Source organism: Bos javanicus, chromosome 9 (genome assembly GCF_032452875.1).
Source record: "Bos javanicus breed banteng chromosome 9, ARS-OSU_banteng_1.0, whole genome shotgun sequence".
Taxonomy (NCBI): domain Eukaryota; kingdom Metazoa; phylum Chordata; class Mammalia; order Artiodactyla; family Bovidae; genus Bos; species Bos javanicus.
The window spans coordinates 23,466,595-23,494,357 of NC_083876.1; the positions used below are offsets into that span (position 1 = coordinate 23,466,595).

Below are 27,763 nucleotides of genomic sequence, written 5' to 3' on the forward strand. Positions count from 1 at the left end.
GTCATGTCCGACTCTTAGCGACCCCATGGACTGCAGCCTACCAGGCTCCTCCATCCATGGGATTTTCCAGGCAAGAGTACTGGAGTGGGGTGCTGTGAGATGAGTGCAATTGTGCGGTAGTTTGAGCATTCTTTGGCATTGCCTTTATTTGGGATTGGAATGAAAACTGACCTTTTCCAGTCCTGTGGCCACTGCTGAGTTTTCCAAATTTGCTGGCATAGTGAGTGCAGCACTTTCACAGCATCATCTTTCAGGATTTGAAATAGCTCAACTGGAATTCTATCACCTCCACTAGCTTTGTTTGTAGTGATGCTTTCTAAGTCCCACTTAACTTCACATTCCAGGATGTCTGGCTCTAGGTGAGTGATCACACCATCATGATTATCTGGGTCATGAAGATCTTTTTTGTACAGTTCGTCTGTGTTTTCTTGCCATTTCTTCTTAATATCTTCTGCTTCTCTTAGGTCCATACCATTTCTGTCCTTTATCGAGCCCATCTTTGCATGAAATGTTCCCTTGGTATCTCTAATTTTCTTGAAGAGATCTCTAGTCTTTCCCATTCTGTTGTTCTCTATTTCTTTGCATTGATCACTGAAGAAGGCTTTCTTATCTCTTCTTGGTATTCTTTGGAACTCTGCATTCAGATGCTTTTATCTTTCCTTTTCTCTTTTGCTTTTTGCTTCTCTTCCTTTCACAGCTATTTGTAAGGCCTCCCCAGACAGCCATTTTGCTTTTTTGCATTTCTTTTCCATGGGGATGGTCTTGATCCCTGTCTCCTCTACAATGTCACGAACCTCATTCCATAGTGCATCAGGCACTCTGTCTATCAGATCTAGGCCCTGAAATCTATTTCTCACTTCTACTGTATAATCATAAGGGATTTGATTTAGGTCATACCTGAATGGTCTAGTGGTTTTCCCTACTTTCTTCAGTTTAAGTCTGACTTTGGGTTTAGTTTGCTCTTATATTTAAAAATAAGAGCAAACTACCCCCAAAGTTAGTAGAAGGAAGAAAATAACAAAGATCAGAGTAAAAATAAATGAAATAGAGAATAGAAAAAAAAAGAAAGAAAATTTTAATGAAACAGTTATTTTTTGAAAAGATAAACAAAATTGACAAATCTTTAGCTAGACTTATGAAGAGAAAAAGAGAGAAGATGCAAGTAAAATCAGAAATGAAAAAAGAAGACATTACAACTGATACTATAGAAATGCAAAGGATCATTAGAGAGTACTATGATAGTTATATGCCAACAAATTGGACAATCTAGAAGAAATGGATAAGTTCCTAGAAATATACAACCTTGTTGTAGTAAACATGTTGTTATATACTTTACAAATCATCATGTTGTACATCTTAAGTTTACGCAATGCTGCATGTCAGTTATATCTCAGCAAAGCTGGGGAAGAAATATGGTTTGGGGCAAAAGGCTCAGGAGGGGCCCTGAAAATGTAAGAACAATGAATTTAGCTTTATATAATATCAATGAGGGGTGCTGATAGAATTAAAGTCATGAAGAAGTAAAAACTGAATGGACCAATAACAAGTAAGGAGATTGAATCAGGAATCAAAACCCTCCCAACAATGAAAAGCTCACGACCAGATGGCTTCACAAGTGAATTTTGCCAAACATGTAAAGGCATTGGCAGGTGAATTCTTTACCAATGCAGCACCTGGGAAGCTCAGCATATAAAGAATTAATGTCAATTCTTCTCAAACTCTTAAAAAAAAAAAAAAACTGAAGAGGAGAGAATACTCTTAAACTCATTTTTACAAGTCTAGCATTACCTTGAAACCAAAGATAAAGATATAAGAAAACTAAAGGCCAATATCCTTAATGAATATAGATACAAAAATTCTCAATAAAATACTTGTAAACTGAGTTCAAGAGCACATCAAAAGGATCATACATCATGATCAAGTGAGATGTATCTCTGGAAGGCAAGGATGGTTCAACATATGCAAGTCAAGAAATATGATGCTCTACATTAACAGAAAGACAATAATCAGAGGATCATGTCCATAGATGTGGAAAAAGCATTTAACAAAATTAAACCTCCTTTCATGATTAAAAAAAAAAAAAAACTCTCAAGAAATTGGGTATAGAAGGAACATACTCAACATGATGAAGGCCATATATGACAAGCTCACAGCAAGCATCGTGCTCAGTGGTGAAAGGTTGAAAACTTCCCCTCTAAGATCAGAGAAAAATGAGAGTGACTATTGTCCTTCATAATAGTACTGAAGTCTTAGCTAGAGTAAGGGCTAGGCACCAGGGCGGGAAAAAAGACATCAGGAAGAAGAAATAAAATTGTCTTTGTTTGCTGATAACATTGTCTTGTATAGACTGGTACAGAGCAAATTCCAGACTCCAAAAAGACTCCTAGACCTAAGAAGCAAATTCAGTCAAGTTTCAGGATACAAAATCAATCTATATAAATCTGTTGTTTCTAAACACACTCAATTAACTATCTGAAAACAAATTTAAAAAAAAAAATCCTATTTACAGTAACATCAAAAATAATAGAATACTGATAAAATACTTAGGAATAAATCTAACCAATCTAATTAAATATCTATACATCAAAAAGACATGTAAATACCAGTGGAACAGAACTGAGTGCCCAGAAATAAACCCAAACATATATAGGCAACCTATATTTGAAAAGAGAGCCAAGAATGCTCAATGGGCTGAAAAGTGAAAGTTGCTCAGTGATGCCTGACTTTTTGTGACCCCAGGGACTGTAGCCCACCAAGCTCCTCTATCCATGGGATTCTCCAGGCAAGAATATTGGAGTGGGTTGACATTCCTTTCTCCAGGGGATCTTCCCAACCCAGGGAGCAAACCCTGGTCTTCTGCACTGTAGGCAGATTCTTTATCATCTGAGACACCAGGGAAGCAGGGGAAGGGTGGAGGAGTGGGTGGGAGGGTAGAAATGGGGAGAAGATGGTCAAAGGGTTCAGTTCAGTTCAGTTGCTCAGTCATGTCCGACTCTTTGCGACCCCATGAACTGCAGCAAGCCAGGCTTCCCTGTCCATCACCAACTCCCAGAGTTTATTCAAACTCATGTCCATTGAGTCGGTGATGCCATCCAACCATCTCATCCTCTGTTGTCCCCTTCTCCTCCTGCCCCCAATCCCTCCCAGCATCAGAGTCTTTTCCAATGAGCCAACTCTTCGCATGAGGTGGCCAAAGTATTGGAGTTTCAGCTTTAGCATCATTCCTTCCAAAGAACTCCAAGGACTGATCTCCTTTAGAATGGGCTGGTTGGATCTCCTTGCAGTCCAAGGGACTCTCAAGAGTCTTCTCCAACACCACAGTTCAAAAGCATCAATTCTTTGGCGCTCAGCTTTCTTCACAGTCCAACTCTCACATCCATACATGACCACTGGAAAAACCATAGCCTTGACTAGATGGACCTTTGTTGGCAAAGTAATATCTCTGCTTTTGAATATGCTATCTAGGTTGGTCATAACTTTCCTTCCAAGGAGTAAGCGTCTTTTAATTTCATGGCTGCAATCACCATCTGCAGTGATTTTGGAGCCCCCAAAATAAAGTCTGACACTGTTTCCACTGTCTTTGCCATGAAGTGATGGGACCAGATGCCATGATCTTCGTTTTCTGAATGTTGAGCTTTAAGCCAACTTTTTCACTCTCCTCTTTCACTTTCATCAACAGGCTTTTTAGTTCCTCTTCACTTTCTGCCATAAGCGTGGTGTCATCTGCATATCTGAGGTTATTGATATTTCTCCTGGCAATCTTGATTCCAGCTTGTGCTTCTTCCAGCCCAGCGTTTCTCATGATGTACTCTGCATGTAAGTTAAATAAGCAGGGTGACAATATACAACCTTGATGTACTCCTTTTCCTATTTGGAACCAGTCTGTTGTTCCATGTCCAGTTCTAACTGTTGCTTCCTGACCTGCATATTTCAAGAGGCAGGTCAGGTGGTCTGGTATTCCCATCTCTTTCAGAATTTTCCACAGTTTATTGTGATCCACACAGTCAAAGGCTTTGGTATAGTAGATAATATAGTAATAAAGCAGAAATTGATGGTTTTGTGGAACTCTCTTGCTTTTTCGATGATCCAGCGGATGTTGGCAATTTGATCTCTGGTTCCTCTGCCTTTTCTAAAACCAGCTTGAACATCTGGAAGTTCACGGTTCATGTATTGCTGAAGCCTGGCTTGGAGAATTTTGAGCATTACTTTACTAGCGTGTGAGATGAGCGCAATTGTGCGGTAGTTTGAGCATTCTTTGGCATTGCCTTTATTCGGGATTGGAATGAAAACTGACCTTTTCCAGTCCTGTGGCCACTGCTGAGTTTTCCATTTTGCTGGCATATTGAGTGCAGCACTTTCACAGCATCATCTTTCAGGATTTGAAATAGCTCAACTGGAATTTCATCACCTCCACTAGCTTTGTTCATAATGATGCTTTCTAAGGCCCACTTGACTTCACATTCCAGGATGTCTGGCTCTAGGTGAATGATCACACCATCACGATCATCTGGGTCATGAAGATCTTTTTTGTACAGTTCTTCTGTGTACTCTTGCCACCTCTTCTTAGTATCTTCTGCTTCTGTTAGGTCCATACCATTTCTCCTTTATTGAGCCCATCTTTACATGAAATGTTCTCTTGGTATCACTAATTTTCTTGAAGAGATCTCTAGTCTTTCCCATTCTGTTGTTTTCCTCTATTTCTTTGCATTGATTGCTGAGGAAGCCTTTCTTATCTTTTCTTGCTATTCTTTGGAACTCTGCATTCAGATGCTTATATCTTTCCTTTTCTCCTTTGCTTTTCTCTTCTCTTCCTTTCACAGCTATTTGTTGTGGCCTCCTCAGACAGCCAGTTTCCTTTTTTCATCTCTTTTTCTTGGGGATAGTCTTGCTCCCTGTCTCTTGTACAATGTCACGAACCTCCATCCATAGTTTTCATGCACTCTGTCTATCAGATCTAGTCCCTGAAATCTATTTCTCACTTCCCCTGTATAATAATAAGGGATTTGATTTAGGTCATGCCTGAATGGTCTAATGGTTTTCCCTACTTTCTTCAATTTAAGTCTAAATTTGGCAATAAGGAGTTCATGATCTGAGCCACAGTCAGCTCCTGGTCTTGTTTTTGCTGACTGTAGAGGGCTTCTCCATCTTTGGCTGCAAAGAATATAATCAATCTGATTTCGGTGTTGACCATCTGGTGATGTCCATGTGTAGAGTCTTCTCTTGTGTTGTTGGAAAAGGGTGTTTGCTATGACCAGTGTGTTCTCTTGGCAAAACTCTATTAGTCTTTGCCCTGCTTCATTTCGTACTCCAAGGCCAAATTTGCCTGTTACTCCAGGTGTTTCTTGACTTCCTACTTTTGCATTCCAGTCCCCTATAATGAAAAGGACATATTTTTTGGGTGTTAGTTCTAAAAAGCCTTGTATGTCTTCACAGAACTGTTCAAGTTTAGTTTCTTCAGTGTTACTGGTTGGGGCATAGACTTGGATTACTGTGATATTGAATGGTTTGCCTTGGAAACAAACAGAGATCATTCTGTCATTTTTGAGATTGCATCCAAGTACTGCATTTCAGACCGTTTGTTGACCATGATGGCTACTCCATTTCTTCTCAGGGATTCCTGCCCACAGTAGTAGATATAATGGTCATCTGAGTTAAATTCACCCATTCCAGTCCATTTTAGCTCACTGATTCCTAGAATGTTGATATTCACTCTTGCCATCTCCTGTTTGACCACTTCCAATTTGCCTTGATTCATGGATCTAACATTCCAGGTTCAAAGGGTATAATCTTTCAATTATAAGATGAATAAGTTCCCAGGATCTAATGCACAGGGTGGTGACTATAGTTAACAATACTATATTGTATCTTGAAAGTTACTCTGAGCACAAAGCTTTAATGTTTTCACCTTAACAATTTTAAAATGGTCATTATGTGAAGTAAAGGATGTGTTAACTAACCTTATTTTGGCAAACATATTGCTATATGTTTCAGAAATCATCATATTGTACATCTTAAGTTTACACAATGCTACATGTCTGTTATATCTCAGTAAAGCTGGGGAAGAAATATGGTTTGGGGCAAAAGGCTCAGGAAGGGGCCCCTGAAAATTTAAGCACGATGAGTTTAGCTTTATGTGATGTCAATGAGGGGTGCTGACAGAATTAAAGGAATCAGACCCACGCCCACACTACATGCAGTGTTAGAATCCCAAAAATATTTGAGAAGTACAGACTGCAGAAGTCCTCCAGTGCAACCTTCTTAATTTACTGATGAAGAGACTGAGGCCCAGGGCACATCTATTTAGTGTCATAGGAGACTCCCATTCTGAATGCTGGACTTTATATTTTTCCCCACACTCTATTTCAGGCTTCCTAGGTGGAGCAGTGGTAAAGAATTCGCCTGCCAATGCAGGAGATGCAGGAGACTTGAGGTGGATCCCTGGGTCGGGAATACCCCCTGGAGAAGGGAATGGCAATCCACTCCAGTACTCTTGAAAAATTCATGGACAGAGGAGCCTGGTGGGTTCCAGACCATGGGGTCCCAAATAGTTGGACATGACTGAGCATGCACACACACTCCATTTTACTAGGAAACATTTTTAAGCTCGACACTATCAGCACATTATAAGCCAACCCTTGTGGTAGAGGGTGGTGATTCAAGAATGCATTTGAAGATTATGATCTGACTGGTGAGACAGAGAGCTTCAGAACTAGTTATTTTATACCAGATAAAATTATTAATAGATATAAATTATATGACTAAGTGCATAAATGAAAACACTAAGTGGAAAACAGGAAATTAAATTGTATATATGTTCTGATTTCATTGCTAAAAAAATACATAGAAATTCGAGAAATGAAATTAACCACTAATGAGCTAAGCATTATGGGACATGCTAAGACCGTGTGTTATAAATACTGGTGCACTTACTTGATCTCCCTTCCTTGAGGGCCAGCAGCAAATTTCTGTACTTATTTTTCTACTAGTGCATTTTGCTCCAGACCTCCCACCCAGAAGATCAACAGATGTTGAATAATTAGAGTCCCCGACCTTGTGCAGCACCCACCCCAAAGGAGCACCTCTGCTAAGGAGGAGAATAAAAGATTAAGAAAGGATGCGGTTAGAATTTTGGTGGGACAGGGGCGGGCAAATATCTTAAAGGATGCTCTTCCCAAGTAGAAAAAGCCTTCCAGCCTGGAGACAGACGGAAACTGACGCGCGCCCCCTGGAGGCCTCAAGGGATGCTTGCAAGGTGACCCACGTCGCAGCCCACGAGGGTCGCGTGTTCTCAGGTCGCCTGTGGATGCCTGCAGGAGCCTGAGACTCAGGATTTGGCTGGTGGAGAGCCTGTCCCGGGTGGCGAGGTCCCAGATGGAGACGGGCTTAGGATGGGGTTGGGGAAATGGCCCTGGGTCTTCTAGACAGCTGGCGTCTAAACTCGAGCTGGGGGACTAGGACACAAAGACACAGTCCTGATCACACCCAGTTCCTCCAAGCACACACTCGGGAGTATCTTCTGGACACTATTTAAGGGAGGAAGACGATCAGAGCGACAGACAGTCCTTGTGAACTCAGTCGTGAATTTTTCCTAATGTTGGGGGGCAGAGATTCTGGAGTGAGAGGCCCAACTCTTAGTAAACCCTCCCCAGGCCTGCGTCTCTCCTGCTTCCTAGCCCTCCCGCCGCCTCCTCTCCCCTCACCTCTCCCAGCGTCCGCCCGCATCCACGCCCCCTTTCCCCTCCCATCTCGCGGCCGTGGCGCTCAGCTCGCCGCCCACCTCCCCACAGTCTCCAGGCGGTGCTGGCGGACGGTGGCCTGGAGCCCCGGCTCCGGCTCGCGCTGTCCCGGAGCCCCACCCCTCTCTCCTGCCTCGCCAGCGGTGGTGACCGCCTTAGGGATATTTTGACTCGAGCTGGGCAGCGCCCCTGAGGACTGAGGAAGCTTCGCAGGTAAGGATGGAGACACCCCCAACCCTTTTTCCCCCCAGGAAAGGGCAAGACCCCAGAACCTAGAAGTGTTCCTGAGAAACACAGGACCCACCCCAGGGAGAGCTCCTTTGAAGTGCGCTAAAGGTAGAGATCAAACTTAGCACTTTTAAGCCATCAAAGAAACGGCTCTTGCAAGTAAGCAATTCTTTGTGCTGGCCTCTGCACCGTTAATATTTAACAGTAAAAGTGTTTGCATTGGAATATAAATGGAATTCTTTTTACTTAAGCACTACCAGAGGGGACCCTCTTTATTTTTATGATTATTAACAGATGCCATCGAAAAAGGTGTAAAATGCATTCCTGGAAGGTCTACTCTGGTTGAAAGCCTCTTTGGCAGGATTACTATGAAAGCTAGGAATCTCTTGCTTTCTCATCAACTTGGCTGCATAGGTCAGCGAAAGGAGCAGTGAAAAACATTTTAAAGTGAGAAGATGAAATGAAATTGAAAAGTCCTGGATTTGCTCTAAAAAACTAGCAAAAAAAAAGGGGGGGGGGCAGGGGAGACCACTGGAACAAGATTGGCAAAATATTGGTAGTTGTTGCCTCAGGGTGATGGGCACGTAGGGGTTATAATTTTATGTTTCATTCTATTTCATAGTTTTCCCTCTACTTTTGATATTTTCTACCATAATTTTTTTTTTTTTGAAAAGTTGTAGAAACACTTCCTGCCTGATTCCTCTGACCTTTTCACACTATCATTGATTTGAAAGAAGCTGCATATCCTGGCGAGGTGGTTTTTCTCCCCTATTAACCTTTCTCACTTCTGAAATTAGTTCTCATTCTATCCCAAGTGCGTCTGTCCCCACAGAGAATTATAAAAGTCATGTGCTGTTGCCTGGAGAACTATGCTTAGAATCTGGTTTATAATTTAGAAGAGAGAAGGTTAAGATTCCAGCCAAATAAGACATCTCAGCCTGAAAGTAGTGCCCGAGCATCATATGGAATTTTATTTTTATTAGGAAATACTAGAAGAGCTCGTTTAATGTGAGAAGAAGTTGGTCATGGATACTCTTTCTTATTTTTTCTCCAGACAGCTCAGAAACTGTTGTGCTTTTAAGAATCTTCTCTGTATTTTCAAATGTGAGATTGTTTAATCTAGTGCTTGGCACATAGAATGTGCTCATCGTGTTAAAATAATCAATTGCTGCTGCTAAGTAGCTTCCGTCGTGTCCGACTCTGTGCGACCCCATAGACGGCAGCCCACCAGGCTCCCCCGTCCCTGGGATTCTCCAGGCAAGAACACTGGAGTGGGTTGCCATTTCCTTCTCCAATCAATTGCTAATGTGAGTTAATTATTTATCTTTGCCCAATGCTCAACTGTCCACGGCAAGCATATTGCATTTTAACAGTGGGATGAGATTCAGAATTTCGGAAACTGAAGCTACCTCACTGGGTTAACTTTGCACATGAGAAATCTGAGATGAGAGGTTGGAAATAGCAAAGTATGAAAGTTATTATTTTATGACTTTGCTTAACTAGAATATTTTCAAAAGCTTTAGAAACTTTAACAGATGTTTGCTTAGCTAAAAATACAGTGATCATAAGATGCTTTAAAGCCTGAAGAGTAGCAAACCTAATGCAGTCACAGATAGGCTTTGCTTTCAAAGGCCAACTTGCAAGATAGAAAACAAGTCAGGAGCCATATGCTGTGCGTTTCCTATGTCAGTGGGTGAGAGAGTCAGCAGAGGGTTCCCTTTGGGGCTTCCTAAGTGCCTTTCACCCCAAATTCAATTTACACATAGCGTATCCTTTGCACAAATTGAAGTGTACAGGTCCTGGAAAAATAACTTAAAAAACAAAGAGGTTTTTCTTTTTTTTTTATTGTGATGAGAAACAGAAGTTGTGAGTAACTGTAAAATAATCAACTGTGTAACTTTACCATCTTCCTTTCCCTCCACTACTGCCAAACATTTTAAGCACACATTAATTATTCTGTCTCATTCCTGAAACTAAACTTGACGATAGTGCTATCATATTTTGAATAGAAACTGGCACATTGTCAGTGAACTTCCTTGCCATTTATTTTTAGCATAGAATCAGTGGCAAGCTTACCCTTTAGAAATGGCTTATGAAGTCTTTGGTAGACATGTGAAATATTTGGCAGGCTGAAGATTTTTCATGCTGCAGTGAACTGCCGCACCTTTGGGGGATTGTTTAGCGGCCCTGGAGATCATACTGGAAATGTGCTGGCACCACAGAGGTTCTGGAAAACCACCTGCCAGAAGGTTGTCTGGCTGTGGACAACATCATCAGCCCACAGCTCGTCAGGATGGGCTCTGTGGCCTAGAGGTGGGTTTTCTAAATGTGATCAATTCCACATGTGACAACAATGTGGAATATTATTATTCCACATTGTATATTATTAACCAGTTAGACTTCTCCCCATCCCATGAATCCTACATGTTTTTTTTAAACTAAATTTGATTTTGTAGCTTAATGAATGTAAACCTTTTAAATGTGAGATCTACTTAGACAGCAGGCTAGCTTCGCCTCCTAGTGGTAGCAATAGGGATAGCAGTCAAGTTCCTACCCTAAGGAGTCAAGGAATTTAAACTGCTTGAGGCTCACTGATGAGTAAGTGACTCGTATGTTTTCCTTTGTGATTTAAGCTAGAACTTTAATGTTGAAAGATATCTTAGAAGGTTTTTAGTTCAACTTAAAGACTAAAGAGGATTTATCGCAGAGATTCTTAAGCAAGGAAAGAGGCTTTGAAACGATGCATAGGATTGTAAACACTGTATGCTTTTGTTGAAAAACAAATTTATCCACCCGGTTCCAGCTCTCCAGTCAGCCTAGAAATACTACTCCACATCACTATAGTGTTTTATCATAATATTCAAGGTTTAGTTCTAAAATTGCGTGTTGTATAATTTTTCTAAAAATGAAAATTTTCATTTATGTTTAGGTCTCTGACCCAGACAGTGTTCCCCCCTACTATTTCTTCCTTTCTAAACCTCCGAGGCAGGCAATCCAAACATTTTTTTACCTGAGTGTATTCATTTCCTACTGCTGCTGTAACAAAATACTACAAATTCAGTGACATAAAACAACACCTTATCTTATAGTTCTGGAGGCCAGAAGTCCAGAGAGGGTCTGCATGGTTGCAGTTTTTCCCTGGAAGTTCCAGGAGAGAATGTCTCCTTACCGTTTGTAAGATCTAGCCGCCACCCGTGTTTTGTAGCTTATGATTCGGCCTCACCCTGACCTCTGCCTCCAACTTCACAGCTCCTTCGAGTTCGTGACCCTCCTGCCCACCTCTTATAAAAGGAGCCCTGTGATTACATTGTGCTCACCTGGGTAACCCAAGCTAATCTCATCACACAATCCTTAACTAAATCACATTTGCAGAGTCTCCTTTACCAATTAAGAACATAGGCACAGGTTCTGGGGATTAAGATGTGGCTCTCCTTGGGAGCTGTGACAGGCACAACTTGGAGATACTGTGGCTTTAGTTCTAGATCACTGCAAAGAAGCAGATTTTGCAATAAAGCAAGGTGTCCCAGAACATGTAAGTTACTGTAGTCTACTGTGTGGTAGCATTATGTCTAAAAAACAGTGCATGTTACAGTTGAAGAATACTTTATTGCTAAAAATGCTAACCATCATCTGAGCTTAAGCAAGTCCATCTTTTTGAGGGTGGAGGCTCCTGCCTTGATGCTGATGGCTGCTGACTGAGCAGGGTGGTGGTTGCTGAAGGCTGGGGCAGCTGTAGCAGTTTCTTAAAATAAGACAACAATGAAGTTTGCTGCATTGATTGACTCTTCCTTTGGGAACAATTTCTCTGCAGTATGCAATGCTGTTTGATAGCATTTTACCTACTTACTACTACTACCACTATGTCACTTCAGTCGTGTCTGACTCTGTGCAACCCCATAGACTGCAGCCCAGCAGGCTCCCCCATCCCTGGGATTCTCCAGGCAAGAACACTGGAGTGGGTTGCCATTTCCTTCTCCAATGCATGAAAGTGAAAAGTGAAAGTGAAGTCGCTCAGTTGTGTCCGACCCTCAGGGACCCCATGGACTGCAGCCTTCCAGGCTCCTCCATCCATGGGATTTTCCAGGCAAGAGTACTGGAGTGGGATGCCATTGCCTTCTCCATTTACCCACCTAGAGAACTTTCAAAACTGGGGTCAGTCCTCTCAAAGGCTGCTGCTGCCTTATCAACTAAGTTCCTGTAATATTCTAAATCCATTATTGTCATTTCAACAGTCTTCAGAGCATCTTCACCATCTCAAGAAACTACGTTCTTTGCTCAGCCATAAGAAGCAACTCTTCCATCTATTAAAGTTGTTCACGAGATCGCAGTAATTCAGTCACATTTTCAGGCTCCACCTCTCCTTCTGTGCTGTTTCCAGCACACCCGCCACCGCTTCCTCTACTGAAGACCTGAACCCCTCAAATTTGGCTATGAGAACCAGTCTCTTTCAAACTGTGTTGTTAGTATGTTGACTTCTTTCCATGAATCATGAATGTTCTTAATGGTACCCACAATAGTGTCTCCTTTCCAGAAGTGTTCAACTGACTTTGCCCATATTCATCAGAGGAATTACTATCTGTGGCAGCTGTAGCTTTATGAAATATATTTCTTAAATAATAAGACTTGAAAGTCACAATGACTCCTTGATCTTTGGGCTGCAAGATGGATGTTGTGTTAGCAGGCATGAAAACAATATGCATTTTATGTTCATCTCTCTCAGAGCTCTTGGGTGATCAGGTACATCAATGAGCAGTAATTTTTTTTTTCTGGGTTAAGATTCCATTTTAATTAGATTCAGTTACTTAGAATCAGTTCATCTCCTATAAACATTTGTGAGTTATCAAGGAAAACATAACTTACGGTTCTCAAAATTCAAAATCAATGAGCAGTAATATTTTGAAAGGAATCTTTTTTCTGAGAGTATGTCTCAACAGTGGGCTTAAAATACTCAGCAAACCGTGTCGTAGAGAAATGAACCATCATCCAGGTTTTGCTGTTCCACTGATAGAGCCCAGGCAGAGTAAATTTAGCCTAATTTTTAAGGGCTATAAGATTTTCAGGGTGGTAAATGAGCATTGGCTTCAGCTGAAAGTCACCAGCTGGATTAGCACCTAACAAGAGGGTCAGCTTGTCCTTCGAAGTTTTGAAGCCAAGCATTGATTGCTGCATCGAATATCTGTCTCTCAGGGTAGCTGCCTTCATGAATTATCTTAGCTAGATCTTCTGTATAACTTGCTGCAGCTCCTGCATCGGTATTTGCTGTGTAAGTTTGCACTTTTAGGCTGTAGAGATCGCCTCTTTCTTTAAACCTCGTGAAACAGCCTGTGCTAGCTTCAGAGTTTTTTCTGCATCCTCTTCACTTCTCTCAACCTTCACAGAATTGAAGAGAGTTAGTACCCTGCTCCTGATTTAGGTTTTGGCCTAAAAGTATGTGGTAGCTGGCCTGCTTTTCTAGCCAGGCCGTTAAAACTTTCTTCCTATCAGTAGCAAGGCTGTTTTGCTTTCTTATCATTCGCGTGTGCACTGGAGTAGTTCTTTTAATTTCCTTCAAGAACTTTTCCCTTGCGTTCCCCACTTGGCTAACTGGCCCAGAAGCCTAGCTTTCAGCCGATGATATCAGCTCTCCACATGCCTTGCTCATGAAGCTTAATTATTTCTAGCTTTTGATTTAAAGTGCAACATGCAACTCTTCTTTCTTCACTTGAACGCTTCGAGGCCATGGTAGGGTTATGAATTGGCCTAATTTAAAATTGTGTCTCAGGGAACAGGGAGGCCTGAGGAGAGGGAGAGAGCTGGGGGAGAGGGCAGTAAGTGGAGCAGTCGGAACACACGCAGGACTTGCTAAGTTCACCGTCTTATGTGGATGTGGTCTGTGGTGCCCCCAACACAATGACAATAACAACCTCAAAAGATCACCAATCACAGATCACCATAACAAATAATAAAGACAAAGGATTATCGAAACGTGACACAGAGTGAGCAAATGCTGTTGGAAAAATGGCTCCTAGAGAGTTGGTCAATGTGGGGTTGCCATGTGGCAATTTGTAAAAAATCATAGCATCTGTGAATTGCAGTGAAGGACAATGAAACAAGGTCGGCTTGTACTTGGCGTACTGCGGTGAGGTCCACAGCAGTCAGAGATGCATGAAATCCTTTATAAATATTTACCAGTGTTTTGACTCTTAGTGTTTGATCCTAATAATAATAATTGCTGCCATTTGCTGAGGGCTTACTGTTCTCTGGGCATCGTGTTTATGTACAGGTTGGTACAAAAGTACTTGCAGTTTCAGACCGTGAATTTTAAATCATTATAGCTAGGCTCAAATGCATCTTTATTAATCACAATAGGAACCATTACAATCGACACATTTTTGCCAACAAGAAGTAAGTTTGCTAATCCCTGTAGCATAAAAATCTGTGCTTTGGGTTTTGATAAACTCCTAGAAAGTATTTTCTGCCTCCCGCTGGTTGTGGAAATGTTTTCCCTGCAAAAAGTTGTTGAGATGCTTGAAAAAGTGGTAGTTGGTTGGTGAGAGGTCAAGTGAATATGGCAGACATGACATTTTAGACATCATCTCTATAGTCTAAAATAAATATAAACAGCAAGTAATGTCACTAGCAAAAAACAAAACAAAACAAAGCAAGAAATGCACATTAAAAAGATACATAACATAACCACATTTAAGAATGCATTCCAATATCAACGGGCAAGTTCAATGATGCAAAACCGCAATTACTTTTGCACCAACTTAATGATATTCGTGTCTCACAAAAATACTCCAAAGTATTATTCCCTGTTGAACAAATGTAGAAAATAAGGCTTGGGGAAATTAAGTGATCTTCACAAATCATAGTGCTAAGAAGTCACAAGTGGACTTAAATTGGTTTGACTTCAAAACCCACTGCCTCCACCACCCTGGAAACACCCTAGTTCCTCCTGTCCCTCTTGGTCACACATCGAGCACTATTCCTTTTCTGGTCATCCTGATCGCACACTTTTTAGCTTAAATGTTGCATCCATTTCAGTGCTCTAGTTAGTGTCTAGTTAGAAGCCCCCCTTCTCTGGGGGCTTCACTGCACCGGGAGTTGAACTTAATAAAATACCTAGTCTCCTGTGCATACGCAAAAGTGACTTATGAAAGTTTTACAAGTATTCTCCAAAACCTAACACAGTTAATGCTCACTCTCCAGCTGTCTGCTATCACTAGTAAAGCCCCTCCTCTCCTGCCCCGGCCTTTTGCCTAAGCCAGCATTCTGTCTGCAGATCCAGACCATGATGTCTATCCCTCGTGTGTCAGTGTTGACTGAACAGGGGGAGAATGAAAGTGGAGGAGGAGAGATGGCTGGAGTGTGTTTTCACACTTATGCATGTGTGTGAGTGTAGGTAGTGATGCTGGGAGGGGCAGGTGGCTTGGATCACGAATGGCCAGATAAAAGACAGGGAAGTTGTCAAAAGTGGTTATGCAGTGATTGCTATGTCCAAATATGCATGAAGGTAAAAGCTGATGTTGGTCCTACAAGGCCATTGATCTGACTGAGCCCCCACAAAGTGTTTGACACATTAATGCAAAATTATGTCCCATGGCAGCAAACTATACACATGAACTTGGACAACTACCTCCCTGTCTGTTACAAGGGACCAGGTGAAAAGAAAGGACCAAGTTAGTGACTCTATGACCTGGTACAGATCTTTGATGGTAAATCAGCTCTTGTTCGTATACAGGAAAAAAAAACTCATTCAAAATATTTAATATGGTGAGCAAGCATCTAATCTTTCCTTCATCTGCCTGCCCTATTTAAGTTAAAATGTAAACTTTAAAGGGTAACAAACCAAAAAATAAAAGAGAAACTGAGCCTGAGAATATTATTATGTCATGCTATGCTATATACTTTAGAATAGATTCACTTAAAAAGTTGTTTTTTTTTTTTTTTCTCATTGTAAATTGCTCCCTCAGAGTAATTATTTTGACATTGACTGTTTCTTTTTAGGTTGAAGACCTGTTGCAGTTCCAGAATTCTTAGGGTAGGTCCAGGCTTAAAATAATACATTGGAAATGCAATTCAAATGTTCTGTGGCTGGGTAATGTTTAATTACACTTATTTAATAGCAATGAGAAAAATATATTACAAACCCACAGATCTTCATAGAAATGAGTAGTTAGGAAAGCATTCATTTGGGACGTCTCTAAAATGAAGCTGTCCTTGAACAAAAACCAAAACAAAGAAAAAGGGTGTTTTCAGAGTGTGTCAGAAACTACCCTGAAATAAAAATATTTGAGTATAAAATTGACTGTTTAGAAAACTAAAAGTGCTATAACTTTGCCTTATATAATTAACTGTTTTAAAGTGATATTAATTTACCTACTGCTGCTGCTGCTGCTGCTAAGTCGCTTCAGTTGTGTCCGACTCTGTGCAACCCCATAGACGGCAGCCCACCAGTCTCCCCCATCCCTGGGATTCTCCAGGCAAGAATACTGGAGTGGGTTGCCATTTCCTTCCCCAATGCATGAAAGTGAAAAAGTGAAAGTGAAGTCGTTCAGTCGTGTCCGACTCTTAGCGACCCCATGGACTGCAGCCTACCAGGCTCCTCCGTCCATGGGATTTTCCAGCCAATCGTACTGGAGTGGGGTGCCATTGCTTCTCCGAATTTACCTACTAAGGTAGAATAATAACTATCAGGTTGGCCAAAAAGTTTGTTTGCTTTCTCCATAACCATGTATGGAAATACCTGAAAGAACTTTTAGGCCAACCCAATATAAAAGAACTTATAATTGAATGTGTCCATGCTCTGGGCTCAATGGTAATTCTTTGCATATATCAATGTATTTAATTCTCAGAATTATGAAGTTGAAATTACTATTATCTTCACTTTGCAGATGAGGAAACAGAAACTTCATTGATGTGAATGAACTGCCCAAATTCAGATGCCTAATAAGTGGTGAAGATGAGACTTAGCCCAGGTCTTCTTACTCCTTGGTCTGCCCTGATAACTACCATGCTGGTAGAGAAATCCAAATATTCTAAATACTTGTCAGCATTCACATTTCTAAGAAAGCATAAGCAAGCAAACAAACAAAAGCAAGAGCAAGTAATCCCTTGTAGTTACAGGTGGTTATTTCTGTTAATAGTATGGACCAGGTACAAATGTGGAATACTATCTGCTCCATCAGTAAGAGTTTGTCTACAGATGCTGGTATTCCTTGCTTCCTCTCTAACTCCCTTCTGCTCCGTCCATCTCCATGGTCCAACCCATAATCAACTATGTGTACACTGACTCATGGTGAGAACCATAACTGCAACCTCACTTTCATTAACCAAAACTGGACTTTGAAGCCCCAAATCCAAGCCATCTGGAAAGTGACAGGGAAGGTCACAATTACAATGGAAGACAGGAAAAAGGAGGAGGTTGAGGGAAAACAAGAGACATTAAAGCTTTCAAAATACTATAGCTGCTCCACAGCCGGGGCCATGTCTCTTTAGTTAGTGCTTTGGGGATGACAGGCGTCTGTACATGTATCCACTGAACCGTGGCTTGCTCTATCAGTAAGAGCTATCATTTACACTACACTGACATTTTACCATGAGACAAACTTAGATTTTCCAAAAGAAAGTGTCCCAAGACATTTGTCCAATTTGAAATTACAGGCCAAATTAGACTAAACCCATGTCCTTTATTACTGTGATTCTGAGGTCATATGACAAGGTTCTGCCCTTCCCATGCCCAAGGATAGATGTGGGCATGGCTTTTATTCCTGTGCTACACTGCAGCTGAGTCCCTCAAAAGGCCCTGGCCAGGGCTGGCCAACTGGTGCTCTTGCATCATCCGTAGTATTGGATGCTGGAGGCATCACAGACAAGCCTACTGTATTTGAATCTTTTCAGATGTACTGTTAAATCACTTATATGAAAGTATGTTTTTTTTCTATCAAAGGCTGAGTCTTCCAATATTATTGTTGTTGTTTAGTTGCTAAGTCATGTCCAACTCTGAGACCCCATGGACTGTAGCCTGCCAGGCTCCTCTGACCATGGAATTTCCCTGACAAGAATAATGGAGTGGGATGCCATTTCCTACTCCACGGGATCTTTCTGTAATAGCTGTTGCTAACACAGGAAAAGCATGAAGTTCAGAATAAATTTACTTTGTACACAAAGAGGAAGCAGGGGTCATGTGAAACCTGGTTAAGCAGTCATCCCTGGAAAAACCTTCTGAGGAGGGTCTCAAGCTGCTGCACCAGGGCTTTGGCTGCTGTGGTTCTGAAACCGTACTGAGTATCAGAGTTGCCTGGAGGGCTGGTTAAAACATACACAGCTGGGAACCCATATCCCTCCTGGAGAATTTTGAACAGTAGGTCTGGGTTGGGTCCTGAGAATGAGTATTTTTAACAGGTTCCTAGGGGATGCTGACACTGCTTGTTTGAGGACTACAACCTGGGAATTCCTTGATGTGACAGTTTATTCTGCAACATGCAAGTATAGAATCCTACTAACAAACTAAAAATATTCTTTTGAGTGGTGTTTCATTTTGAAGCCAAAGGCAGGGGAAAAAAACAAAAAACAATGTCCCTGCTCAGAGCAGTCAGGAAGGAGGAGTTCCCGATTATTCACAGGAGGTTCTGCCTTTTTGTTCTATTTAGGCCTTCAACTGATTGGATGAGGCCCACCCACATTAGGGAGGGCAATCTGCTCACCTTAGTCTACTGATTCAAATGTTAATTTTATCCAGAGACACCCTCTCAAACATACCCAGGATAATATTAGACAAAACATCTGGGCACCTTCTGGCCCAGTCAAGTTGGCACATAAAATTAACCATTACGTGTGGCTCTTAAAAGTCTGCCTACAGAATTAATGCACAGGGCACATGTTTTATTTGGTAAAGAACAGGGAAACTTGATTCATATTCCAGTTCAGTGATTTGCACAGTAAAAAAAACCATCTTGTCAATTATAATTCAGTATTTGCATTATGCCTATCCAAGCCCTCAGAGAAGGAGATGGCACCCCACTCCAGTACTCTTGCCTGGAAAATCCCATGGACGGAGGAGCCTTGTGGGCTGCAGTCCATGGGGTCTCTAAAAGTCGGACACGACTGAGTGACTTCACTTTAACTTTTCACTTTCATGCACTGGAGAAGGAAATGGCAACCCACTCCAGTGTTCTTGCCTGGAGAATCCCAGGGATGGGGGAGCCTGCTGGGCTGCCGTCTATGGGGTCGCACAGAGTCAGACATGACTGAAGTGACTTAGCAGTAGCAGCAGTAGCAGTATCCAAGCCCTAAGTAGCTGAAAACTTGCAAGGCTAAATGACAGAGTACTGAAAACAAAAACAGAAACGTGTGAGCAATACCACAGTACCTAGATTTAGATGCTCTTTCTTTTGCTTGGGAATGCCTTTGACACATTTATTACTTCACAGATCACTATTATCAAATGTTAAAATGTACAATATGATTCTTTGTAGTTTTTAATGAAGATAATTGTCTGACTCAGTCTTTAATGTACTCATATATTAAGTACATAATGAATGGCTGTTATCATGCATGTAGGGCTAACTTAAAATAATTAAAAAAATATTTCCTATACCAAAAAATTTGTTTGACATTTTTCTAAGGATCAAATAGATTAAAAACAATATATGTATCTTTTAAAAAATCATCTACTTTGGTCTATTGATAAACTGCTGCTGCTGCTGCTAAGTCGCTTCAGTCGTGTCCGACTCTGTGCGACCCCAGGGACTGCAGCCTACCAGGCTTCTCCGTCCATGGGATTCTCCAGGCAAGAACACTGGAGTGGGTTGCCATTTCCTTCTCCAATACATGAAAGTGGAAAGTGAAAGTGAAGTCGCTCAGTCGTGTCTGACTCTTAGCGACCCCATGGACTGCAGCCTACCAGGCTCCTCCATCCATGGGATTTTTGAGGCAACAGTACTGGAGTGGGGTGCCATTGCCTTCTCCCGTTGATAAACTAAGAGGCAGCAAATAACTGATTTTAGCATTTCGTTTTAAGGGAAAGACAACTTTTCATCTTGGGAACTACCCAATAAAACATATAATTTCAAGATCTCAGTAGTTACTGAGCAGTTAGCCTTATTCATTCCAATCCAATTAAATAAAATGGATGAAATACTCATTATGAAAACTGCATGCTGCTGCTGCTAAGTCGCTTCAGTCATGTCCGACTCTGTGCGACCCCATAGACGGCAGCCTACCAGGCTCCCCGTCCCTGGGATTCTCAAGGCAAGAACACTGGAGTGGGTTGCCATTTCCTTCTCCAATGCATGAAAGTGAAGAGTGAAAGTGAAGTCACTCAGTCGTGTCCGACTCTTAGTGACCCCATGGACTGCAGCCTACCAGGCTCCTGCATCCATGGGATTTTCCAGGCAAGAGTACTTGAGTGGGGTGCCATTGCCATCTCCAGAAAACTGCATAGAAGGTACAAAATACTAAGTGGTTCAACAAAATCATTACCAATATAATTACTGTTTTGTGTAAAATCAAATTTGCCATGGTAATGATTAGAAAATATTGTACATGAGTGTGGATTTTTCCTGAAATGTATTTAATGATTTAGGGGACAATATCCATCAGTCTACAGAAGAATGGCCTGTCTCCAAAATAAAGTACAAGCTATTAGGCAAACAATACAGTTTAATATTCACCAAAATCACCATTACTTAGCATTCAAGTGTGAGCAAATAGAAAAAAATGGTAAAGATTATTCTAAAGTAGAAGTAAAGATTATTCTAAACTTGCTTAACATGTTTTAATATACAATGATTCAAAATAATTATATTTTAATGAACAGATCATGTTTAAACAACAAAGAGATTAATATAGTATATGATTTGTTTTATCAGAAGAATGTTATTAGTTTGTTAATAAAGTTCCATACTTGGATATGGCAAGATGAACTCTGTTGTGTCACGAGATGCCCATGTTTGGCTCTGCATCAGAGGCAACTTTTGCTTTTCCTGCCAGTGCTTAGGATCTTAGGGGTGTACCCTGGTTTGTGGGCCATTCCTGACATCCTGTATTAACTTTCTTTTCCATGCAAAGGCTTATCAGAAAGCCGTGAGAGTGAAGGTATTATAGGCATAAACTAACCTTGAACTGACTCTGCTTTATACAAAGTGCAAAGCATTTGGTAAGCCTGGATATGTTAACTATTAGTTAAAAACAACTTGGAACATAGCTCACAAATTTCCAAATTGCTGCTCCAAAGAATGTTACACTCCCCCTTACTCTCACAAAGCAATAACTGACAAACAGCAGTTCTAGGAAGAGATTTACATACCAGCAAACCCAGGGAAGCAGGAAAAGAAGGCAAGAAGATGTAAATAATAGATGAGATATTATATAATTCACCAAGTACTGGCAACTTTCAATGGCTCTCAGGTGATGAGACCCATGATGAAAGGGTCCCATTAAACCTATGATTTAATCATGATTGTGCTCCCCCAAGTGGTAAATCCATGACAATTGCTTGTGCTCCATAAATTCTTACAAGTTTAATATCCAGTAAAATGTCACTGTAACACATTTTTGTATATTGCTTTGCTTGGTTGGTAGTTCCAAGCACAACTTCGTTTTTAAAAAGAACAGGGTATATTTTTCTTATTTTTGAATAAAACAGCCCGTGCTGTGTATTCTTTATGATAAGGGGTTCTGCTTGTTAAAAAAATCAAAGCAGGTCAATAGTAGAGGAGCTCCTTTATTTCTAAAACTTCTACTGAATATTATATTTTAGAATATTATCTGATGATTAAAAAAATTTTTTTAATGTAGACCATTTTTGAAGTTTAATTTATGATGTTTGTTATATTAAACTTTTTAAAAATTTATTTTTAATTGGAGGATAATTGTTTTACAATGTTGTGTTGGCTTCTTCCATACAACGTGAATCAGCCATAATTATGTCCCCTCCCTCTTGAACATCCTCCCAACCCCATCCCACTTTTCCAGGCTATTAAAGCACTGTGTTGAGCTCCTTGTGTTATACAGCAACTTCCCATTTTTTCTTTTTCTTTTTTTCCACTCAGTCGTGTCCGACTCTTTGCCACCTCATGGACTATACAGTCCGTGGAAGTCTCTAGGCCAGAACACTGGAGTGGGTAGCCTTTCCCTTCTCCAGGGGATCTTCCCGACCCAGGGATCGAACCCAGGTCTCGCGCATCACAGGCAGACTCTTTACCAGCTGAGCCACAAGGGAAGCCCAAGAACACTGGAGTGGGTAGCCTTTCCCTTCTCCAGTGGCCCTTCCAGACCTAGGAAGTGAACGGGGGTCTCCTGCATTGCAGGCATATTCTATACCAACTGAGCTATATATGATAATGTATGTTTCAATGTTACTCGTAATTCGTCCCACCCTCTCGTTTGCTCGCTGTGTCCAAAGTCTGTTCTCTATGTCTGCGTCTCTATTTCTGTCCTGCAAATAGTTTCATCAGTACCCTTTTTCTATATTCCATATAGATGCATTAATATACGATAGTTCATCTCTGACTTACTTCACTCTGTATGACAGGCTCATTTCTGTTTTACATTTTGTTGTCTGTGAGGCATGTGGGATCTTAGCTCTTTGACCAATCTCCTGCATCCGGGGTTGGGGACGGGGCAGGGAGTGGGGTGGTGGTGAAGTCTTAACCACTGAGCCAGGGAAGGGTCTATTATTTAATGATTTTATTTATTTATTTTTAAATTTTATTTTTTAACTTTACAATATTGTATTGGTTTTGCCATATATCAAAATGAATCCGCCACAGGTATACATGTGTTCCCCATCCTGAACCCTCCTCCCTCCTCCCTCCTATTTAATGATTTTAATTGCACCATCAATCAGCTTGGTCTGCAAGCCGTGATTCAGGGAAGTAGTGCATTCTAGTGAAGGACTTTTTAAAAAAAATTTTTTTCCAGTGAATGCTTTTTTGAGCTCTGTGCTAGTCGTTTACATTCTAGAGATGAGGAATTTATGGTCCGTGCCTTTATTAAGACGCTAAGTTCAGGGATAGTGTCAGACATCTGTCGTTATCTTTATTTCTAAATCATCTGGAGATAAGGTTGCAGGAGACCTTGGAAGGTGTGGCTTAGACACCAGAGGACCCCACTTGCCCCTCTTCTTATTCTCCCATGCGTTGGGCTGTCTGGAGAGGAAGAGGGGAAGATGGTAGGTGGGGGTGGGATGTGTGGGGATTAGTGCAGGTGGAGGGAAGTTTGAGTGAAATCAAATTTACTGATTTTGGATATCTGTAGGAGCCTGCTTAGTATGGTGTTTATCTAATCTCAGTAAAATCTAAGTACAGTGAAAATAGGGACTCCTCTTAGTGGTGAAGCTACATTTAGGACTCAAGATCTAAATGAATGGTAATTAACGTTTAAACAGAAAGCAGTATAGGTTCATCTGTACCATTTTTCTAGATTCCACATCTCTGCATTAATATATGGTACTTATTTTTCTTTCTGACTAATGTATGTGCACTGCCAGGTGTAAAACAGATAGCTAGTGAGAACCTGCTGTACAGCACAGCAAGCTCAGCTCAGTGCTCTGGGGGGACCTAGGTGGCTGGGATTGGGGGGTGAGGGTCTAAGAGGGAGGAGATACATGTATACCTATAGCTGATTCACTTTGTTGTACAGCAGAAACTAACACAATATTGTAAAGCAACTATACCCCAATAAGACAAAAAGCATAAAGCTTCTTTTTTTCCTGTTTTAAAGGACAAGATAGAAGAACAAAATGGGAGCTATGTTCTTCGGGTTGATGCTTTTCACCCTTGGGTGGACCCTCATCGATGGATCTGAAAGCGAACAGGATTTTATGTGGCACGTGAGAAAAATACCCCGACTTGTCAGTGAAAGGACCTTCCATCTCACCAGCCCCGCCTTTGAGGCAGATGCTAAGATGGTGTTAAATCGAGTGTGTGGCATTGAATGCCAGAAAGATCTCCCAGCCCCCAGCCTTTCTGACCTGGAAGACTCTCTCTCCTACGAGACTGTCTTTGAGAATGGGAGCCGAACCTTGACCAGAGTGAAAGTTCAAGGTTGGGTCCCTGAGCCAACTCAAAACCTTACCTCTCAAGGAGCACCCGTGAGGAGAAAGAGACAGGTGTACGGCACCGACAGCAGGTTCAGCATCCTGGATAAGAAGTTCTTGACCAATTTCCCTTTCAATACGGCGGTGAAGCTCTCCACAGGCTGCAGCGGCATTCTCATCTCTCCCAACCACGTCCTAACCGCTGCCCACTGTGTCCACGATGGAAACGGCTACATCAAAGGCAGCAAAAAGCTAAGAGTAGGCTTGCTGAAGATGAGAAATAAAGGTGGTGGCAAGAGACATCGGGCGTCTAGGAGGAACAGGAGGGAAGTGAGTGGTGCTGGAAGAGAGGGGAGCCAAGACAGCCTGAAGGAGACAGCCAAGGCTGGAAGGAGGAGAAAGGGATCTGCTCGGCGTCAGAGAGCTGCTGACGGGAGGCCCTCCTTCCAGTGGACCCGGGTCAAGAACACCCACATCCCCAAGGGCTGGGCTAGAGGAGAGAGCGGAGACCCGGCCCTGGACTATGACTACGCCCTTCTGGAGCTGAAGCGCCCTCACAAGAAGAAATACATGGAGCTGGGAGTCAGCCCCACCATCAAGAAGCTGCCCGGTGGGATGATCCACTTCTCAGGCTTCGATCAGGACAGGGCAGATCAGTTAGTCTACCGGTTTTGCAGTGTGTCTGATGAGTCCAATGACCTCCTCTATCAATACTGCGATGCCGAATCAGGCTCCACTGGCTCCGGGGTCTATCTGCGTTTGAAAGAGCCAGACAAAAAGAGGTGGAAACGCAAAATCATCGCCATTTATTCTGGCCACCAGTGGGTGGACGTGCACGGTGTTCAGAAGGACTACAATGTGGCCGTGCGCATCACACCCCTCAAGTATGCCCAGATCTGCCTCTGGATGCACGGGGATGATGCCAATTGTACCCAAGGCTAACAGATACCTGAAACGAGGCTGTCGATGATCTGGACATGGCACAGAAAAGCAGTTTTGATTTATTGTAGCAAAGATCACTTCATAGGTTTTGCCCAGACTTGAACCCTACCAGTAGCATTTCAACATTTTTAATGTTTCCTTTTTTCAAAATTAGGAGCTATTCATACATTTAAAAAAATGTGTAGGTATACATCTTGAAACTAGATGGGTACTTTAATGCCAAGTGTATATTCTTCTTTACATGGTGATAAGTTTCATTTGTGGGAAAGGCTTTGCTTCTTTCTGCCTTTTTAAAGATTGGACACTTTAAAATTTCAAGCATAAATACTATGTGATTTCTCAATGGACTAACTCTCAGGGTCCTACTCTAAAAAGAGGCTTATAGGGTGTTGGTTGCGTATTAAATGTGAAACTGCATATCCAGAAGTGGACAGTCCCATGGCTACAATCAAATTTGAGGCAGTAATTTACAACACACTCTGTACTGCTCTGAGACAGACCCCTTCAGCCTATGCTATCCCTCTTTGTTAATATTGTGTTTTCCATTGGGTCTAAGAAGCTTTTAGGTTTGTTTTATTTTTAAGAATTACAAGGAACAGAAAACTTTATAAATAAAACAATTAACTATTTTGCTGCCTGAAAAATACCAACTGCAGTGTTCTTATTTATGGGAGAAATACTTTGTTCTATGAAATAAATTTAGTTTAAAAACAGGGAAGTTGAAACATTTTACGATTTCAAGTCTTTAACTCATATTCAAAATATGGACTTTTCAGGTATGCACAGGGAAGACTGTTGCAAAGTTATAAACCATCAGGTATTGAAAGCCTGCATCATTTTACGCCACGCAATCTCCTATGAATGAAGTGTTACAGTTTTAGACAAGGAAATCTATGTCTTTTTCAAGGAAAAGCCCTTTCATCCCCTTGACACAGTTATTTTCTTAATAGGGCCATAGATATATTATTGGTGATTTCTCTGATTAGGGGATTTTTATATATGTCCTTTTAACAAGATGAGTATAATTTATGAATATAATTTTTTAAAAACAATTCTGATTGTTTTTACTAGGGACCAAGGCTCTATCCTCACTTGGGCAGTCTCAGAAGACAAGAGTCCAGTGACCACCCTGGGGCAAAACTCAGAGTAGGCACTGAATACTATTTCTTCAATGAACAGATATTTGCTGAATGACTTGTAAGAAGGTTGTGGTGTGCTCAGTTGCTTGGTCATGTCCGACTCTTTGCAACCCCATGGATTGTAGCCCACCAGGCTCTTCTATCCATGGAATTTTCCCAGCATGAATACTGCAGTGGGTTGCTATTTCCTCCTCCAGGGGATCTTCCTGACACATAAGTGCGTTAGTATAGGCCACTGTGTTTAAAGGGTTTTAGTGATCTGTAAGTGAGTGCACTATAAAACTTAGGAGCTGTAGCTAGCCCTGATTTCTGGGCTGTTCTTCCTGGCAGTTTCAAGGATACATACTCTTCTTTTGGAATAAACCCAAGTCATTGATTCTGCCTGAGTTCAAAGTTATTTTACTTGTTATTATTTTCCATAGTAAGAAGTTATACCCTTGTCTAGTATGCAAAGGGAATACATGACTAGATTATTATAAAAAGTGATTTTGTAAATGGTGTTGAAAATAGCTGAAATTTCATACAAGTTATATTCCTTTATAATATGAATCTGTTAGAAATCATTCAATAAATCAACTGTAACTCTTACTATGTTTGTATATATGTTTTATATACAGGGTTTTAGCAAGTATTCAATTAAACTGCTTATTAAAAAAATTCTATTTAATTCTAAGCACTTTTTGCTGGGAAGTATTTAACTACCAGTAGTAGTGGAATAGGGCTGTTGTCTCAAAAGTTTTGATCAGATCCTTTCTAGGGAAACATCTATATGATCACTGTGACTCAAATATTTGCACACTTGCAAACACACACACACACACATTCCTCATCTTAGATTCTTAGAAAATAAGTCCTGGGTTTGAGTCAGTTTGGAGGAATTTAGAATGCTCAGCATCAGCAGTTTGGGTCTTAAGGTTAAGTTCTGAATGTACATGATTTCCTTAAAATCACTGTACAATATACTTTCCAAAAATATAAAAGTTTAGCTCAGTTTATTTGCAGAGATTTGATTCTCTCATTTTCTTCTCTTTCCCAAGAGAATCATGAATCTTACATGACTCATCTGGGACCACTAAAATGTACTATTTACATTACTCAATTTAACTTCACATACTTTTTCTGTTACACTTATCAGATTTAAAATAGAAAATTAATTTGAATTCTCTTAGCCAAACACACATACCCACATACACAGGCACTGTCTACTGTGTGCCAAGGATACTGACTTACTGCTTAGAGAGACTTATCAAGGGGTGAATTCAAGTAAGTATTTATAAAACAACTGAAACTTAGAATTGTGAGTTTTTTCTTTACTCAAATAAAATATTTCATTTCATTTATGTTTTTTTCTTGCTCATAAGTGTATGGGCAGAAGAGACTTAACAGTTTTTCCTTTTTTGAAATGCTTCTTAGTTAAATCCCAAATGTTCATTTTGAATAAGATTTAAATATATGTATAATCAAGATCAGAGTTTTGGACAAATCATTACCCTTTTTATTTGTAGGTCAAAGAATTCTTTGAAATTCTTATTTCTTAGAATCCCAGGATTAAAAGAGAACATAAAGATCATCTATTTTAATTCCACATTTTAGATTTTAATTTCCCTCCATAGCATTCCACTGAAGGGTCTGTCTAGTAATAACAAAAATCTTTCACCACTTAAAGATTGTTAGTTATTAAAACTAATTCAGGA

At 40.9% G+C, this 27,763-nt stretch overlaps 1 protein-coding gene across 4 annotated transcripts; it reads left to right on the forward strand.

Moving 5' to 3' along the window:
• The first annotated feature begins 7,755 nt into the window (after positions 1 to 7,755).
• On the forward strand, positions 7,756 to 26,657 carry PRSS35 (serine protease 35). 4 transcript variants are annotated; one of them, XM_061427317.1, is made up of 4 exons: positions 7,756 to 7,949; positions 15,954 to 15,987; positions 16,841 to 16,924; positions 23,673 to 26,657. In XM_061427317.1, exon 4 carries the CDS (start codon positions 23,692 to 23,694, stop codon positions 24,928 to 24,930), a length of 1,239 nt encoding a protein of 412 aa, XP_061283301.1. In that variant the 5' UTR covers positions 7,756 to 7,949; positions 15,954 to 15,987; positions 16,841 to 16,924; positions 23,673 to 23,691; the 3' UTR covers positions 24,931 to 26,657. The 4 variants fall into 4 exon arrangements, with proteins under 4 accessions (XP_061283301.1, XP_061283298.1, XP_061283297.1 ...); XM_061427314.1 differs by lacking the exon at positions 16,841 to 16,924 and having other exon boundaries at positions 7,757 to 7,949; XM_061427313.1 differs by lacking the exons at positions 15,954 to 15,987; positions 16,841 to 16,924 and having other exon boundaries at positions 7,757 to 7,949.
• Positions 26,658 to 27,763: the final 1,106 nt, after the last annotated feature.

Excerpts from the sequence above, each read along its gene's own strand:
- PRSS35 (XM_061427317.1), top strand. The coding sequence starts at position 23,692 with ATGGGAGCTATGTTCTTCGGGTTGATGCTTTTCACCCTTGGGTGGACC.